Source organism: Sphaeroforma arctica (assembly GCF_001186125.1).
Source record: "Sphaeroforma arctica JP610 unplaced genomic scaffold supercont1.275, whole genome shotgun sequence".
Lineage (NCBI taxonomy): Eukaryota > Ichthyosporea > Ichthyophonida > Sphaeroforma > Sphaeroforma arctica.
In genome coordinates, this window is record NW_014040283.1 from 78,504 (window position 1) to 80,680 (window position 2,177).

Here is a 2,177-nt window from a genome sequence, read left to right on the forward strand (position 1 = left end):
TAAGTATCTGTCTATATATATATGTGTGTGTGTGTTATACCTGTTACATTTGTAAGTTATTTCTGTGTGTTTGCTCATGTCCTTGAACATGCCCACATACCCTTGCAGATACGAGGCCCCCTTTGGAGTGTATCATGAGAAGGTGCAGACGTCTAAGGTGTTTCTCCGTGATCTGACAATGGTCAATGCGTTTGCATTGCTGCTCTTTGGCGGAGGTATGATGTACGCGCAGAGCGCAATATCACCATAGTCGAAGGCACTACCTACATACATATACATGTAGCTCTATTTATACGTGTGTATGTATCCGCATATGTAGGATTGTATATATTGACATATGTATATGCGAGTATATATAGTACCACATGCGGTAGTTGCGTCGGATTGTATAAGCGCATATATACGCTTTCTCCAGTGGCCATGCTATATACTTGTCCAGTGCACAGTGGTAGATTTCATCACTGACGCTGCGTTCGCGTATCGTATTGTGGTGCATCCTGATATCTCGGTAATCCTTTCTGATAGGCCTGTGGATACGCTTTGCCATGGTAACGCACGCTCCCCATTTCGCAATGCTAAACATTTATTGGTGTGTGTATATAGGTATCAATGAAATCTCACCCCTTGTGTCCTGTGCGGACGCTGTAGTAGTAGTACAAAACCGTAACCCTCGAGCAATTGTTTACAATCGGATTCGTCTCGATATATCCTCATATACCGTACCCTTTGCGTCAGATCATAGGACACTCGCTATCTATATCACATGCACAGACCATAGAAAACATTGAACCCTAGAACCCTAAAGCTATCTGCATATACCGTACCCTTTGCGTCGGATCATAAGACATTATCTATCTATACCATATGCACATACCATAGTAAACCTTAAATCCTAAACCTATATGCGTGTATCGTACTATTTGCTTCATACCATAAGACAATCGCTACCTATATCATATGCACATATCATAGGAAACCTTAAACCCTAAAACCATAAACTTATCTGCATATATAGCACCCTTTGGGTCATACCAATGGACACTCGCTATCTATATCGTATGCACTTCCCATAGAAACCCTAAACCCCTAAAACTGTCTGCATATACCATACCCTTTGCGTGTCTCTCCTAGGTGTGGTGGTGGAGCATGCCACCAACAGAGTGGTTATTGACGACTGGATTGTGCTGGATGTGCCGGCGCGTGTGGGAGTGTTGTTCAGTGAGTTGCGAAGACGCCTAGATGCGAGTCTTAAGAACAAGCTCAGAGACCCTCGGGTGGATATAGCACGCTCCGATGTGGTGCAGGCTATGACTATGGTGCTACAGGACACGGCATAGGTAATAAATAGGTTATACGAGCGAAATATGTGCGTGTGTGTTGTGGATTGTCAATTTACTATCATGACTGCAAGTGTATGGTGTGTGTATATAGTATATATATATAGTACACATGGGTTTAAGGTTTAGGTTTAGGGTTTCCATATGCTTTGTGTTGTGGATTGTCAATTTACCATCATGACTGCAAGTGTATGGTGTGTGTGTATAGTATATATATATAGTACACATGGGTTTAAGGTTTAGGTTTAGGATTTCCATATGCACGCCTGGTGTTTGTATCGTGCGAAAGTGGAACCAGGTGCGCTGTTGTGACCTGTGAATACAATACACCGAATGAGTCCCCAGCCAATGTCCACATGCCATTGATATCATATGCAAGTTAATTTACGTTGATGGTACAAGTACATGATGTTTTTTGTGTATGTTTATTTTATTTTATGATGCATGTATGTTTATCTATATGATGTTTGTATATTTTTATTTTATGATATATACATATATATATATACGTTACAACCCCTGTGTGCGCTGCACATACATGCCTACATCCCCTCTCTATCCCACGCACGAGTGGGCACATATGCGAACTCACCCACATGAGCCCTCCGTTGACGACTTACCACTTCGTGTCCTCTATGTGCCTCCTACGTCTACAAACACATGTACATATGTGTATTTGTATATGTATATTTGTATGTACGTATATATATATATATGTGTGTGTGTGTGTGTGTGTGTGTATGTGTGTGTGTGTTGTTGTGTGTGTTGTTTGTTGTGTGTGTGGCGGGTGGGTGTGTTGTGTGTACATGTATAGATATGTTATTTGTGTATTTCTTTGTT

General features: G+C 41.4%; 1 protein-coding gene across 1 annotated transcript; it reads left to right on the forward strand.

Moving 5' to 3' along the window:
- Nucleotides 1–76: 76 nt before the first annotated feature.
- On the forward strand, nucleotides 77–1,337 carry SARC_04711 (hypothetical protein; the record flags this gene model as incomplete). The annotated part of the gene is made up of 2 exons (XM_014301449.1): nucleotides 77–215; nucleotides 1,132–1,337. The coding sequence occupies 2 exons, from the start codon at nucleotides 77–79 to the stop codon at nucleotides 1,335–1,337; spliced, it is 345 nt and encodes a 114-aa protein (XP_014156924.1).
- Nucleotides 1,338–2,177: the final 840 nt, after the last annotated feature.